The following is a 15,546-nucleotide window of genomic DNA, read 5'->3' on the forward strand; positions in this document are numbered from 1 at the left end:
CCCCCCAGAGGAAAAGTCTGTGCAGCTCCATTTCATTTATTCAATGTAAAAAATTGTAGAACGTCTGACTCCTCCAGCATGCGATGTTTCTCTCTCTGACCTGGGAGAGCAAATCAGCTAGAATCCTTCATAAGCTCCAATTGTGGGCATTGTGTCCTGGGGGTCTTGCCCTGCCCACGTCTCATCCCATCTGTCAGAACTGGGGCTTTCGTTCCAACACACCTTGAATGAGAGTCTATATCAGTGGTTCTCAACCTTTTTAATGCCGCGACCCCCAACCGGTCATAAGTCGAGGACTACTAAACTGGTGCAGCACCGTTTGCAGAATGGGACTTTTGACAGGCTCAGCAGGGCAGAGACAGCCTGGACAATTCCTATTGGCTTTCAAAAGCCAATAGAATAAAAGGGAGTAGCACAGCTAAGGAAAAGGGGGAAAAAATGGCGGACTGTGTTGTTTGGAGACCCCCGTGAAATGGTCGTTCGACCCCAAATGGAGTCCCGACCCAAGGTTGAGAACCACTGGTCTATATCATTATTTCTTTACTTTTTTTACTCCTGGAATTTAGAACGTATTTGTAAACAACCAGAGACCACACTGGGGTATTAGGAAAGGCACTGTGGTATCAAATGCCATGGATATTGAATTTACAACCTACTTCATTGCTTAGATGCAAACCTACCTATCTGATGATCATGAAAACAGGAACCATTGAAACCCTTGGCACAATCCTCCTTTGCGAACACAATTTGAGGAGGTTGGCGTAGTGCAGTGGTTCTCAACCTGTGGCGACCATTTCATGGGGGTCGCCAAACAACGCAGTCCGCCATTTTTCCCCCCTTTTCCTTTCGCTGTGCTACTCCCTTTTATTCTATTGGCTTTTGAAAGCCAATAGAAGAGACTCTCTTGAATAGAGTCTAATTCTATTGGCTTTCAAAAGCCGATAGGAATTGTCCAGGCTGTCTCTGCCCTGCTGAGCCCGCCAAAAGTCCCATTCTGCAAACGGTGCTGCACCAGTTGAGTAGTCCTCGACTTACAACCGGTTGAGTAGTCCTCGACTTACGACCGGTTGGGGGTCGCAGCATTAAAAAGGTTGAGAACCACTGGCGTAGTGGTTAAGGAGCTGGCCTAAAAACGGCGAGTTCTAGTCCTGCCTTAGCCATGAAAGCTGACTGGGTGATTTTGAGTCAATCACCAGGAGACGGTGAGACCAAGTCCTGCCTTAAGCATAAAAGCCAGCGGAGTAACTTTGGGCCCATCACCAGGTGACATGAGTTCTAGTCTTGTCTGAGCCATGAAAGCTGTCTGGGTGACTAGGCCAACTCTTCTGTATCAACCCAAACCACCTCACAGGGGGTGGGGGTGTGTGTTGTTTTAGGAAAAATAGGAAGAGGGATGAGTATTATTGGCTGACTTATTTATAAAAAATAACACGGGCAGGATAGAAATATAATAATAAAGAAAAACAAGGCAAGATTCAGAATCTTTGCAGAAGTTTGAAAAGGGAGCGCTACTCACACAATGACATACGGGTGGGGGGCATTCCCCTTGCGCGTTGAGGGCAGGTTGGAGGCACTGTGGAGGACAAAGGTGATGGATTCCTTTTCGGGATTTGCCAGGTGCCAGTCATTTGTGTGGGACGTCAACGCAGGTTGTCCTGGTCCAGCTGGATCCTCTTTCACCTGCCAGATGGAAGACAGAGAAATATTTGGACTCTGTGGATGAAGGTCTGATCTTCCATCAGACGGAGGAAGAAATAGCAAGTTTGTTGAAATCTCCCCCCATCGGTTCCCCCCCCCCCCGGCTCCATCACATCCGTAGCTCCAATTCTGGAAGCAGGAGAGGCTCTGCGGAGGGAGGACTACAGGAGATGGAAGCATCTAGCTCGGTTGAGTTACAGGTTGTCCTCAACTTATGACCACAGTTAGAACTAGAATTTCCACTGCCTAGCGCAGTGGTTCTCAACCTTTTTAATGTTGCGACCCGCAACCGGTCGTAAGTCAAGGACTACTCAACCGGTCGTAAGTCGAGGACTACTCAACTGGTGCAGCACCGTTTGCAGAATGGGACTTTTGGCGGGCTCAGCAGGGCAGAGACAGCCTGGACAATTCCTATTGGTTTTGGAAAGCCAATAGAATTAGACTCTATTCAAGAGAGTCTCTTCTTTGGCTTTCAAAAGCCAATCGAATAAAAGGGAGGAGCACAGCTAAAGAAAAGGGGGAAAAATGGCGGACTGCGTTGTTTGGCGACCCCCGTGAAATGGTCGTTCGACCCCAAATGGGGTCCCGACCCACAGGTTGAGAACCACTGGCCTAGCGAGACTCTTGTTAAGGGACTTGCTGCAGTTGTTGAATGAAACCAGGGAGGATGGAAGGAAGGAAGGAAGGAAGGAAGGAAGGAAGGAAGGAAGGAAGGAAGGAAGGAAGGAAGGAAGGAAGGAAGGAAGGAAGGAAGGAAGGAAAAAGGAGAAGGGCAAGAAAGTGAGGGAGGGAAAGAGGAAGGAAGTAAGCTTCATACTTTGTTTCGTGAGACTATTAATCCTAACAACTACAGTGTTATAAATCCACAGACACTGAAAAGGTAGGCAAGAGTTAAACGTTTCAATTTTCTTGACTTGCAAATGAAGGAGGGGGGAAGATGCTCTCCATCACCTTTTCATTAGCGCCTCATCGACAGCCATTCCCAAGAGCTTGGGCACCCCTTGAAAAACCCTGATCTAAAGGAAGATGCTTGGCTACCCCAAATTATTCCACCCGCCAACAGTTCCTTTCAAGTCCTCCTTTTATTCCGTGAAGAGCTATGGTGGAGATTGGTAGTGATGACTGGAAAATACGCATCTCTGGATGGTAGTCGTAGAAAACCGGGGCCACTGCTAGCTTTTCCGAGAAATATCTCCACCGCATTTTATGTTCACCTGACATGTTGCTTCTAATCCATCCAACCCAAGGACTGAGGCTAAAAGCTTCCAGGCTGCATTAAGCAATTACTACTCAGTTACATCCAAAGGTTATAGGAGACAAGGTGAAGAGATAGTGACTGGCTCCTGATGAGATAAAAACAGAGCAGTCACTTTTGCTCAGCATACAATAAGAAGAAGGAAGGAAGGAAGGAAGGAAGGAAGGAAGGAAGGAAGGAAGGAAGGAAGGAAGGAAGGAAGGAAAGGAGGGGGGAGGGAGGGAGGGAGGGAGGGAGGGAGGGAGGGAGGGAGGGTGAGAAGAAGGGAGGGAGGGAGGAAGGAAGATTTGAAGAGCAAAAACTGGTCTTTTCCCCAGTTCATGATGTATTAAAGGAGTTGGTGGCTACGTTCTTCATAGCGCATGCACAAGCATGCATACACACACATACAAACACACATAAACACACACAGGGCGACCCAGAAAGCTTTTATCTCTTTGGTGCCCTTTCCAGGAAGTTCTGCATTATACAATAGCAGTCGATTCAACACCGAGGCTCCTATTACTGGCTATTACTGGCCAATTCTTTTGTTCCCATCTTACACCCGGCTGTTGCCAAAGCTGACTAGACAACCACACCAAGAAGTCACCCAGGGCGCGAGAGCATCTGTCCCCAGGGAGGCCTGTAGCCATGGTTGGTCCATGGTCTGCAAATAATAGAGATGTGGTGAAAGGAAAGGCTGACGTCCTCTGGGCATTGAAGGGGGGGAGGGGGAGAGAAATGAATAAAAGATGAAACCTTAAAAGAAACAGAGAGAAATGGGTGTTTATTTATTGATGCATTTGCTCTCTTTCTTCCAAAGGATCATATATAAGGACCTTCCTGATCCAATGTGAAATTTCCAAAATGTGTGAGGTGGATGGACGTGAGAGCTAGCAATTGGTCCCAAGTCTCCAAAGGTCTTTTAGCTGCAATGGAAGGATTTGAAGTAAGATTTCCTGGTCTTTGTCCAGCATCTGTCAGCCCTTTGAGGTAGTCCAAACCATAAGCACAAACCAGGTGCACTAACACTACTTTAAGACTACAGTAATAAAATGTTGCAAGTCTGCGACTATTCCTCCCTTCCTTTACCCAAAGGTGGTTTTTCCAAAAGGCAACTGGACTTTCTTGGGGGGTTTTGCTTGAAAATGTTTCATTTCTCATCCAAGAAGCTTCTTGAGTCCTTCAGTTCTTCATCGAAGCTTCTTGGATGAGAAGCAAAACATTTTCAAGGGGAAAAAAAACCAAGGCAGTCCGGCTGCCTTTTGGAAAAACCAAGAAAATCCCGTTGCCTTTTGGAAAAAACAAGAAAGTCCAGTTCCCTTTTGGGGGGAAAAGGCACCTTTGGGACAACCATGACCTGGATGATTGAGAATCTCCATAGATCTTCTCCCTTCCTTTATATTTATTTTCCAGAAGACTAGGGAGAGTCCGTTCTCAGATGCTTCCCACGCCTCTTTTCTTTCTGTGAGCCGAGATATCTTTTATAGCACAATCTGTGTCTACTCTGTAGCCCTTCCTCCTGATGCCCCAGGTCCTTCTCATATCCCATCACAACTTCCAAACTACCAACCTTTTGTGCTCTGCAATTTAAAAAGAGAAGACCGCAAAATCTATTAAGAGGGCATTTGGACGTGACAAAGAAGTCCATGTATATGACTGCATGTGAAGCAGTTTAGAGGGATTAAATTCAGGAGATCAGGTGTGACATGCTTAGAGTTCGGTCTCCTACAGAGGGGAACTGTAGCAAACTGCCAAGGGACCTTTTTGGCTATTTCTCTCTCCTTCTTTTTTCTACTCACTCTGCCTCAGGGAAGGCTGGTCCAGCACATTAGGAGAAAACAAGGCGGTGTGATTAGAACACTTCATACCCATATGGAAACCACCTCTCTCTAGTTAGAAAATGAAAGAGGGGCTCCTGAGAAGGCAATACATAGAATACTCTCCCACCAACATTGACAAGGAAGCCACTTGTAAATAAACAGAGAACCAACCCCACTCCCTTCTAGCACTGATGATGTTCCCTAGTTATGTAATGAAACGTCTGCAAGAAACCAACCAAGCTCAGAGATCCTTTGTCTGTAATAGCAAGAATGTCTCCACAGATCTTCTCATCAAGTTGAGGAGGACAGTGTGGAAGGAATGGAGATGGAAAACAGGTCTCCATCTTCTCCCTATACGTCCTTCTCCAAAAGAGTTGAGGAGGACACACATTGCCTAAAGGAGGACCTTCTTGTAGACATCCATGGAGAAATACTGTATTTATGGAGGTCCTTTTCAGGGTGTGGAGGAAGGACTAGTGATCACTGGAGGAAGAAACTTCTCACTGAGGATGCTCTAGATATGGAGTAATCTTTTCATAAAGTCTCCTCTTGGTCCATTTCATGTTCCACAGAATTGTAGGTAACAACCTTGTATAACTCCCAGAATACCTGGGTCACTGCAGCTCAGATCTGTAGCATAGTTGAATATTTTTTTAACCTCTTCTAGGACACCCTCCCTATAAATAATAGGAAATACTCTGCTAGCAGCGAAGGAGATCCTAAGATCCAAACCACCCGTGCAAAGCTATTACCTCTTGTCCATTGCAGGGTTCAACCTTGTTCATTCCAAAATCTTCTTGGCTAGACCCGTTCAATATCCGTGCCTGAAAACTTCATGAGACAACTCTACTTTGGACTTCCTCTCTTCTGTCTTCTCTATCCTCACCCATAACAAAGTCCTTGTTGATTCCCTTAAATTATTCTGATATTTCTCTCTTTAGACCCAGAATTGCTCCTGAGAACAGTTGTGCAATTCTACCCTGCTGGAAAGACGTGCCTTTATATCCTTCCTTTTGGCACAACCAATTTGTACTCATTCTCCTAAGAAGCCAAGCATAAACCCATATAACAGCTGAATGCATATTCTCTATTTACTCTTGCCTCCGGCTTGGGTTTGTTTTTTTCCCCTCTCTCTTTCTCCTTCCCGGGGTCAGGTTTTAAACTGGAAGCATCCCTGAGTTTTCTTAGCGCTCCTCTCCAAAGCATGAGCGAAAACGATGGAGGGAAGGAATGTTTGAAAGTGCAGGAAAAAAATAACAGCCTTTTGCAAAACTGACATCGCACTGGAGGCGTTTGAGAAGCTGATCAAGCAATTTCAGACATTTGGGAAATGGAGACAGATCAGCGCCTTTATGAGATAGATCAAACCTAGTTTCTTCAGATCCTTTTGTTGATATACCTCTAAACATATTGCCGGGCGTCATTATTTAATGCGTTATTCCCACAGAGTCTATTAGAAATGCATCACATTTTTATTCCTGCCATCAGATCAAGAATTGGATATCTTTAAATGTTTAATCTGCATTTGCGTAAGCCTATTGCTTGGGGGGGGGGTTTCTTGCAAAATAAGCTTCATTTAAAAAAAAAACAACCTAATATCAGACAAACTCTTGATCTATTAGGTTACATAAAATGGCTTACTGTAATGCATCTTCTTTGATCATTACCTAGTTAGGCCAGTGCATTTAACACAGCAATGTCATATAGTGCAAATAATGTGTTATGACACAAATCTTTAGTGGCTCTCCAGTAAAATGGCAGATAAACATCCCTGAGTATTAAAGGAGATTAAAGGAGATTTTAATTTCCTGGCTTTAAAAAAACAAACAAACAAGTAGCTGTTTTGAATATCTCTTCCTTACCCTGCAAAAAACCAATAACAGAATTTGAAAGGAATGAAATAGTTATAAAAGGAAAAGAAAACCCTGGTCATTTTGGTGCCATCCTAAAACACATACCAGACGCTCCCAGTTTACATTATATTTCTAATCTACAATTACATAATATTTCTAACCTACCTTTTTGGCTCCCCAAGAAAAGAAACTGAATCGACTTCGTATGTTGGGTTTTCTGTGGTCCGATTTTTTCTGAAATCCCCGGGGTCCCCCAAAAAGAAAGCAAAATAGGAGACCATTCTCAGAGACATGCATTGGTAAAAGGGAGAGATCTCATGCTACATGAACGGGAATTCCTTAAGGGAGGACCATAGGAGAAAATTGGTTCATATCAGCAAATTATATAGGAGACTTGGAGAGACGCACACATTGCAAGATTTTTGCAAACCCGTTTGTGTGCCTTCGAGGGTGTTAGGATTCTTCATCCAATAAAGTGGTACAAAAAAGGTTTGAGATGATAAAGACACAGAAACTGAATTAATAGGACCAACCACCTTTTATTTGAAGGTGGCTTCCAGTATTTCTAGCCAGCCCTATGCTGCCTAGGAAAAAAATAATTTGACATATATATATATGTATGTCAAACAACAAGCAAACGTGATTACCAGGAAAAATTGTAAAACTGTAAAAGTTTTAATTAGATAAAAACACCAAGCTTTCGTTGGCCACTGCCAACATCGTCAGGGTTCATACAGGTTGATGGGAGAACCTATTAACATAAATATTGGTGTTTTTATCTAATTAAAACTTTTACAGTTTTACAATTTTTCCTGGTGATCACGTTTGCTTGTGGTTTGATATGAATACACCCAGGAATCATTCTTTTATTTTTAATATCGTTATTAGTATATATATATATGTTTATATATATATATGTATATATATTATTTCTTGGGCCCCAAACAGAAGCATCTGTGAGGTCTCTTTATGTTTGTGTGTATTTGTGCATACAAAAAGTCAAGAAGCAGCCATAGCCTTATAATCCACAGCTACCATGTTTTTTTGGTTGACCAGATTTAATAGTCTCCCTGTTTCTTCTCCTCCCTTGGGGTTCACTCTAACCAAGTGTAACATCTTCCTTGAAAATATTGGGCCTGTGTGCCTTCAAGAGGCTGTTTTACAAAGGCAAATAAGGAAAAGACATTGTACAGAAGAATTTAATCATGTCTTCTTCTCTCCTCCTGTATTTGGGGTCCCAGCAAAAATCAACCATGTTAATTGGGTACATTTTGTCTAATGAAGAGAAGGACTAGGAATGACATGATTGCTATGTTCCAATATCTCAGGGGCTGCCACAAAGAAGAAGGGGGTCAACCTATTCTCCAAAGCACCTGAAGGCAGGACAAGAAGCAATGGATGGAAACTAATCACGGAGAGAACTAACTTAGAATTAAGGATAAATTTCCTGATAGTGAGAACAATCAACCAGTGGAACGGCTTGCCTCCAGAAGCTGTGGGTGCTCCATCACTGGAGGTTTTTAAGAAGAGATTGGACAGCCATTTGTCTGAAATAATATAGGGTCTCCAGCTTGAGCAGGGGGCTAGACTAGAAGACCTCCAAAATCTCTTCCAATTCTGTTATTCTGTTATTTTCCCACTGCCATTAGTTCTAACGCAACTTTTCTTCCCCTCCTTGGACAAATATGACACAAGGCACAATTCTGGATTTCCCATTCTTGTGGCATTCCTCTGCATCTGGAGACTCAGGTGAACTCACCTCCAAGTTATAGATCTCTTCGTCCGTTTCATCAGCCATTTCTACGGGCAATTCCGGATTGTTGTCTGTTATTTCAGAATAATTTCTTACAGTACTACTTTTTGTGTGTGAAAGGGTGACCCAGCTGCAGTTTTTATCATCACGATTGCTTCCAGCCCTTTGAAAGAGAAGAGGACATGCTCCATTCTAGCTTCTAGGGAGCTTCTCCATCATCAGTGGAGGTTTGACAAAGGAATGAAAGTGCCTGCTGAACTGTGGATAGAATGGAAGCTTGTCGGTTCCGTCACAACTGACTGATTGTGATGTCATCGGCTTCATTCTTCCGCGGCCAACATGATCTCACCTTGACAACTACCAAGGCCTTTGGAGTATATTTAAAAAGATTTTTTTTAAAAAAAATAGAGTGGTTTCCCAGCAAAATGGGCAATAAAGAACAGACGTGGGCGTTCTGTGCACCTTCTCATGAACTTCCTGTTTGATACTTGATGGAGGATGCTACCCAACTTCCAAGGCTTACAGCCCTTTTGTGTTTGAAGTGTAGGGAATGGACTGAGAGAGGGTCAGCTAGGGGTGTATTTTGAAGAACAACATTCTTCAAAATGAAAAAGCTCTTCTGCAGTCACGACATAAGCCTAAGACTGAAAATCAGGCTTGTCAGATGCTCTATTTTTCCTATCCTGCTCTATGAAGTAGAGAGTTGGTCTCTGACAGAAGGCCACCTAAGAGACTGGAAGCATTTGAAATGTGGATTGACAGGCGGCTGTTACGTAGAAGCTGGGTTGACAAGATCAGAAATGAGGAGGTGATAAGCCACCTGGGAAAGCCCAGGGAAATCATCAAAACAATTAAAAAACCAAAATTAGAATATTTGAGACATGGGATGCGACACCCAGAAAAATACGGCATGCTCCATTTAATCCTCCAGGGAAAGACTGAAGGCAAACGAGGTCCAGGCAGAAGAAGAACATCGTGGCTTCAAAATCTAAGGGACTGGTTTGGACAAAACTCAGCAGCACTTTTTCGTGCGGCTGCTGATAAAAACAGGATCGCCAACATGATCGCCAATGCCCGATAATGGATATGGCAGAAGAAGAAGAAGAAGAAGAAGAAGAAGAAGAAGAAGAAGAAGAAGAAGAAGAAGAAGAAGAAGAAGAAGAAGAAGAAGAAGAAGAAGAAGGAAGAAGAAGAAGAAGAAGAAGAAGAAGAAGAAGAAGAAGAATAAGAAGAAGAAGAAGAAGAAGAAGAAGAAGAAGAAGAAGAAGAAGAAGAAGAAGAAGAAGAAGAAGAAGAAGAAGAAGAAGAAGAAGAAGAAGAAGAAGAAGAAGAGCCATATTCTGAATAGTGGGGAGTTTATTACAATTTCCTTTTTAATTAAAAGAAGGACATGATAGCGGTGTTCCAGTATTGTGGAGGGGCTGCCACAAAGAAGAGGGGGGTCAACCTATTTTCCAAAGCGACAGAAGGCAAGATAAGAAGCAACAGATGGAAACTAATCCAGGAGAGAAGCAACCTGGAATTCAGGAGACATTTCCTAAAGGTGAGAATAATTAACCAGTGGAAGGGCTTGCCTTCAGACGTTGTGGGTGCTCCAACTCTGGAGGTTTTTAAGAAGAGACTGGACAGCTGTTTGTCTGAAATGGGATAGGGTCTCCTGCTTGAGCAGGGGGTTGCACTAGAAGACCTCCAAAGTCCCTTCCAACTCTGTTATTCTGCTATAATCAAAAAGACATCAGATTCACAGCAATCACCATGCCAATTTGCACATGTGTTTCTGTCGTCTGTCACATTCAGAATTACAAAATTGCTCAGGAAGCCACGGCAAAGTACTTGCACAATTGCATTGGTTGTGAGTCTTCTGATTTAACGCTTTATCAGTTGGCTCCATTAATTCCAGAACTTTTGGTGATCGGTTTCTCCAACTTGATCACATGGCCTCAGAGTGTGTTTCACAGAGCAAGGAGTCCCTCTTCTTGTTAGATCTCCTTCAACGAGGCCTAGACCTTCCCCCGTGATTTATGATCTGTCCTTGCAACACACAAGCTTTATCCTTCTCTGGAGACCTCATAAAATAATATGAAGATGAAGTGACTGCAACGTAAGCTTCCTTAACTCAACGGTTCCCTGGGCACTAGTAAAACCAGATGAAAAGTCCTTCTGTGAACTAAATATAGCCGAAACAAACATAAACAAAACAGAGAGACAAGAAGTGCCCAAGAAGAAGAAAAACAAATCCAGTTTCTGACAAAGAGGACAAAATTATGCTAGACCAGTTATAGGAAGTCAACAGACATCTCTTGATTTTCTTTGTTCTTCCCATCTTTTCCAAACACCAGTGCTAAAAATCCTTTCAAAACGGGAAACACATAGATGTGGCAATGAAAGTTCCAAATCTGGCTTAAAATAGTTTTAAAAATATGGAACCCCCCTTCAAATTTCCCCTCCCACCCCATCACTCAATGGGAGAGCCCTGAAAATCCTTGCTTTGCCCTTTGGAAAATAAAGTTCCACCTATCTGAATTTCCACTGGTCCTTGCACTTCTCCAAAAACCTGAATGTGGTCCTTGGTTACTAAAATTTTAAAAAAGGAGAATATTTATAACTCAACGTTGAACTGAGGGGTCCTTGGTGCTCGCTGAGCAGGTTGGAGTTTTTTTTTTGCAGATGTGTCATTACCCAAACTAGGTAACATCATCCGTGCTAGAAGGGAGCAATTTGTTCCCTGTTTATATATAAGTGGCTTGCAAACTCCACTCCCTTCTAACACTACCTAGTTGGGTAATGAAACGTCTGCAAGAAAACAAGCAAGCTCAGAGAGCACCAAGGATCTCACAGTCCTCTTCTTCCTCCTCCTCCTCCTTCCTCTTCCTCCTCCTCCTCCTCCTCCCCCCCTTCCTCTACTCCCTTCTAGCACTGATGATGTTACCTAGTTCAGCAATGTCTGCAAGAAAACAAGCAAGCTCAGAGAGTACCAAGGATCCCACAGTCCTCCTCCCCCTCCCTCCCTCCCTCCCTCCCTTCTCCTTCTCCTCTCTGCAAACCCCACTCTCTTCTAGCACTGATGATGTTATCTAGTTGGGTCATGAAACGTCTGCAAGAAAACAAGCAAGTTCAGAGAACACCAAGTTCCCACAGTCCTTCTCCTCCTCCTCCTCCTCCTCCTCCTCCTCCTCCTCCTCCTCCTCCTCCTCCTCCTCCCTCCCTCCCTCCCCTCTCTTCTAGCACTGATGATGTGATCTAGTTGGGTCATGAAACGTCTGCAAGAAAACAACCAAGCTCAGAGAACACCAAGTACTAAAATGTTTTAGGTCTTCTTCAAAAAACAGTGATACATAAGGAGGAATAGTGGGGCCTTGAGATGGGTGGACCTTCAGCTGGACAAGACCCCCAACATTCCTTCTAAGTCTCTGAGTCTACACAAATTATATCATAGAATAGCAATGGATGGCAAAAAGATTTTTTTTTTTTTTACTTTCTAATCTTTAGCAGGTTGCCATGTTTATTTGTCCCCAGACAGACTTACAAAGGATTTTTAAGTTCTTGCATTCCCCATTTTGGTTGATTGTTTCCTGGAGTGCAAAAAGGAACATTAGCAACCCAGCCATGCTTTCCTTTCGCTCTTTCTCACAACACAGACAAAAATGCAAGGTGGGTTGAATTACATTACGATTCGGTTCAATGTTTGCGAAACGTAATAGTTGCAAGGCGAGGTTTGTGGGTGAGTGGGTAGTCTCCCCCTTATTCCTTTGTGCTCTCTAGGGTAACCCTAGTGCTCCAAATAATCAGATTTAAGGCTGTGAAATCTCATTTGAAGGTGTATTAATGCCTAACTGGAATGGTGTGGGCTCCATCCTGGCTCCACTTAATTGAAACTTAGGAAGCAATTTTATCAAGGAATTCATCTCTTGGAAATGGGAAAGAAAGGATGTGGAGCAATGGGAAAGCAATTAACTTTAAGAGGGAAATTTTTAAAAAGAGGGTCATTTTGTTCTCCTATCCATTCCTCTCTCCTTTCCCCGGAGAGGTGGGATCAATCCTTGAATTACTCAGAGGAACTTGGCAAGGATCAGGCCCTTAACATACCGGGATAGTTTTCTTGCAGAAAGCAATTAGCGGGCTGATGTGTTTGTTCCTTTGCCAACCTCTGACCTAAGGAAAAGAAAATTTTAATCAAGGAGCCTCAGAAAAACCCTGGGACTTCATTGGATGTCAGCTCCGGAAACAAAACAGATGATGCGGCAATTATCAACGCTGCATAATTGGAGGCAGCATCGATGAATAGCTGAATGGGACCAAGGAGAGATAATTTAACACAAATTAGTTACTCACAATGGAGGCAGAAGAAGGCTGCAAAAATAGAAAGGAGAGATGGGGACTTCCTATATAACTTCGAACCGTCACTAAATGAATGTTTTTAAGTTAAGGACTGACTCTAGCTCAGAGTTGAGACTGCAGGACCTTTGCTGAATGTTTTGTTATCCCATCATGGCTTTTTTGATGATGTCGGTTACTTCGATGCTGAACTGTTTGTGAGAAGAAGACTAAACTCAGCAGACACCAGATCCCATGTTTATATTTCAGGTAGTCTGAACGCTTTTTTGTAAGAAAGAGCTAAGCTAATATTTATTCCACTGTGTAGTTTCAGCTGACAAGCCCACCCTGTTGAACAAGGCCACAGAAGGGGGAAACCACCCCAACTTCAGTAAACTATCTTTAGGCGAAATTTAGCCACTTGTATTCTACAAAAGGCTTCCCACCCTTCTTTTATTCAAATAGTTCTCGACTTACAATCACAATGGAAATCGGAATGTCTATCGCTAAGAGAGGCAGTCATGGGGAGAATCACGCCCAATTTTAACAACTTTTTTTAAATTTTTGCCATGGTCCTTGAGCAAATTAAAAGAATCGAGTTTTTCCCATTAACCGTGCTTGGTAGAAACCAGCTGGGAGGGTCGCCAATCCAACTAGCACCGTATCCTTATGGGTTTATCCTGGTTTCTGCCACAGAGCTCATCCTTTTTTTTTTTTTTTTCATATTAATCACTTGGGAGCAATTGCACAATGTGGTTGAGAGGGTGTGAGCGCCATCAAATGTTGCTCTCTACACTGTCTCAGGAACTCTTTGGTGGCAAGCGGGTTGGTTCTATCTTGACTTTCTCTGTAAATTCCAGGGGGAGATTTCCCAAGAAAAAAAAATGAACTGAGCCATTTATCTAAGGGAGAGGAACAACTTTGATTCTTGGACACCTCCTGTGGAGGGATCCTTTCTCGTGGCATTTATCCCACTCCATTTGTGCAAAATTGCCCCAATTTCTCTGGCAAATAATTAAACCAGGTTGGCTCCATGCCTTGCCCATTGTCTCTCCCCCCTCTCTTTCTACCAGCCTTCCATTTGTCAGCCCTGCTCTGACAAAACCCCCTCCTCCCTGCTTTCCCATTCTCTATATAATAGAAAGCATCCCCCCTTCCAATGTATTTAAAAAAAAGAAAGCAATTTTCCCCTTTTAAGCCCATTTAAGTGTCTTGCACGGGCAAACATTTGTCACTAGCTGAGCGATTATTATCCTGAAAAGGAGCTTGTCGTGAATACCTCATAATTACCTTTCTTTAATGCATTACAGTTTTTGCAACTGATTGCGGCTCAGGGTATCAAAGGAGGGGGGGTTTCCCCCAGGCAGCCTGTTCAGGTTAACCCTCCCCCCTTGCATTTTCTTGTGGCTGACCCCATTCCTCTCACCTGCGGTTTGACCTTCTCCCTTTCTTTTATCCTTCCCAGCCTGCTTTTGTACCTCGAAATTGGAATATGGAAAAGTGCGCACAGCATAGACTGAGCCTAAGTAATCATTTGTTCAAGCTGGCCTTGGGGAGGAGGGGGTGTCGCTTGGCAAAGAGGTTGTGGTGGTGCCTTTTCATCGTCTCCATCCTGGCTCAACACAGGACTGCTGATGAATCCATCTCCCTGGCCTGACAACCCTTCCAAAGCTTGTGTTCTATCCCAGCCTATAGCCGTCCTTGTTAAAGGCACAAGGACCAAACCCCTGTTGATAAAATAGGCTGGAGACTTTAAAACAAAACAAACCCCTTTTAATATGGGTGACAAACCTGCCAAATAGTCCAAAACACAAACAGCAAAACTCAATCCAAATGAAGGAAATAGTCCACAGGAAACACGATGCAAACAGAAGAGTAGTCACAAGCAAGACGAACAGACCAGGATTCCAAGAAGTATTTTGCAAATGGTTGCCTTCAGCAACCAGCACCGCCCACACCTCCTCTTTTTATACAGCAGTCCCAAGGCGTTGCCTCTCAGCGCCTTCTCCTTTTACCCTTGAGTTGCCGTATTGACTGCTGCTGATTTACTCTTGCTAATTGACGACGTGTGCGTGCATCAATTAGCATGTCCATCAGGTGTGAGTCCTCCGAGTCTGACTCATTCTCCTCACACAGCTGAGCTTCATCAGGAACATGACTGGAGGGCCCAGGCTCTGCATCAAACCGTGAGTCCTGTAATTCATCAGAGCCTCCCTCTGCCCCTGATGGCCCTTCAAATTCCTCCTCCACCTCCTTCTCAGATTCCTCAGACTCAGCTGTTGGGAGCACAGGCTGGCATGGAATCACAACAGCTTGCAAATTGTGCCGATCAGAGGCATCTATACACTTAAGCAGCCCAGAGAAAACAAGGCCCATATGTTTGGCTAAGAGGCATATTCCCCCCCCCTTTTTTTTTTTAGCTCTGCTGGGCTTCCCCTGAATTGGTGAACATCCCATCAAGAATTGCCAAAGTCTTCATGACAAATCCCTGAACAGCTAAGGATTTCTTGTAAACCCACCAAGGCCCAGGGATCAATACAGGCATGATGAATGACAGCCACCAGCTAGAGAAATCCATCAAGAAGGCAACACGGTTGGGAACAAGAGGCAGGCTTCAGGATCATCCATCACAGGCCTAATGGAGAATTCTCTCCCACCATCAGGAAGGTCAATATGGTTCCCTCAACTATCTGCCCAGAAGGAAAGACCAAGACGCTTGGCTGAAAGTTGCTGGTACATTCTGCCTTCATAGATCAGCTTGGCTCCCGTTCCTCTGCTTAAGTAAGGGTTTGACATTTGTAATAAGATTCATTTTATGATCCACTTAAATTCTAAGTCACTTAACTCATTCCTGTGGGTACCCAGCCTGGG

General features: G+C 43.7%; 1 protein-coding gene across 7 annotated transcripts in view; it reads right to left on the minus strand.

Moving 5' to 3' along the window:
- The window catches only part of CCDC33 (coiled-coil domain containing 33), a 100,683-nt gene that overhangs the window by 74,029 nt on the left and 11,108 nt on the right, over positions 1–15,546 (minus strand). For 6 of the 7 annotated variants that reach the window (XM_039337558.1, XM_039337557.1, XM_039337559.1 and 3 more), the window contains one exon: positions 1,517–1,680. In XM_039337558.1, the coding sequence (XP_039193492.1) occupies positions 1,517–1,680 (164 nt within the window). Of the gene's footprint in view, positions 1–1,516; positions 1,681–6,773; positions 6,843–8,367; positions 8,605–15,546 lie in introns of those variants that run through there. The other variant, XM_039337562.1, reaches the window with a different exon arrangement.

This window comes from Crotalus tigris, unplaced genomic scaffold (assembly GCF_016545835.1).
Source record: "Crotalus tigris isolate CLP2741 ecotype Arizona unplaced genomic scaffold, ASM1654583v1 scf7180000017683.1919423, whole genome shotgun sequence".
Lineage (NCBI taxonomy): Eukaryota > Metazoa > Chordata > Lepidosauria > Squamata > Viperidae > Crotalus > Crotalus tigris.